Below are 1,238 nucleotides of genomic sequence, written 5' to 3'. Positions count from 1 at the left end.
TCGGCACAAATCCCGTCCGCTTCCCCGTCCCCGTATTTTCTTCCCCCGGCACCGCCACGTTCTCCTGGCAGCGTCACGCTGCTTAGCCCTCTCCGGAGGGTCCCAGCGCTCCCCCCGCCTGGGACGCCGTACGCTTGTAGCAATACATCCTTTACCCTCTTCACACATTACTCACATCTACAAATATGTCCTCAGCTGCGCTATTGCGTGTATGGACCCTTGCCACAGCTACACAGCGTGTGTTTTCTCTCTCCGCGTTCCCTTCACTTCACCACAGAAGTCTATACATGGCACCCTATAGATCCATTTCACTTCACTGCATCAACGTGCCTCCCCACCCACCGCCTTGTCCCTCCTCCATGCTGCTCCTGACTCACAAACCTTTCTCACTCTGCCACAACGTTATGCTCCTCTACCCCCATATTGGTTCATGCCCTTCTCCAGCCCCACCTACTCGTCTCCCAGATGTGGTGACACCTGTCACCTCCCCACCATCAGCATGTGGTACGTATGCCATTTCTCTGTACATCTGCTTCGCGCTGCTGCACGCTCGTGTGCCTCAGCTGGTAGCTCCATGCAATCTCTCCAGTGCAACTCCATACCCTCCCAACGCCCGCACACCAACCTCCTGCCAGGTGCTTTCACACACCTTCCTCACCCTAACGCAGTCATACACCCTTTGCATGCCACTTCCACGTGCTCTCCTCACTCATCACACCAACACACCTCCGCCTGGTATCATCACGCACCAGACCACCTCTTACAACCATATAACCCTACAACCTCACCATGTCTGCCTGTCACTCCTGCCTCGCTCCACCAATCCCAAACACTTCATCCCCACGAAGCATCTCATGGTGCGTGTACATCACCTACTTCACAATCCCATGCTCAAATACTTTTCTTCAAAGGCAACCAACAACTGGCGCCTACCTCCCTGCCTCACCACAATTCCTGGTACTCCCCAGCTCAGTGTTCCCATTTCCCTGCTCCTGCTCTGTTGCTTGAAACACTGTCCCCAGGCAGGAGCATCCTTCTCCTCCATCATACAAAATTATCCTATTCCCTCACTCACCCTTACTACTCTTCTCCAAAAACCTGCTCTTCCTGTTACCACTTCTCAATATTTCAGTCCCCTACACTGCCCCTGCCTTACCAACATGTTCCATGTTTATACCCACCTGGCTTTTCAGTCCCTTCCACGGGCGCTTCAGTTTCTCATCCTCCTGGTCATTCAT

General features: G+C 53.7%; 1 protein-coding gene across 1 annotated transcript in view; it reads right to left on the bottom strand.

The window, feature by feature from the left end:
* The window catches only part of DZIP1 (DAZ interacting zinc finger protein 1), a 38,597-nt gene extending 37,359 nt beyond the window's left edge, over positions 1 to 1,238 (bottom strand). Inside the window, exon 1 of the mRNA XM_009325565.1 lies at positions 1,182 to 1,238. Within this exon, the coding sequence (XP_009323840.1) occupies positions 1,182 to 1,238 (57 nt within the window). The remainder of the gene's footprint in view (positions 1 to 1,181) is intronic.

This window comes from Pygoscelis adeliae, unplaced genomic scaffold (genome assembly GCF_000699105.1).
Source record: "Pygoscelis adeliae isolate BGI_AS28 unplaced genomic scaffold, ASM69910v1 Scaffold56, whole genome shotgun sequence".
NCBI lineage: Eukaryota > Metazoa > Chordata > Aves > Sphenisciformes > Spheniscidae > Pygoscelis > Pygoscelis adeliae.
The sequence above is the reverse complement of the archived record's forward strand: the minus strand, read 5'-3'. Positions and strand labels throughout refer to the sequence as shown.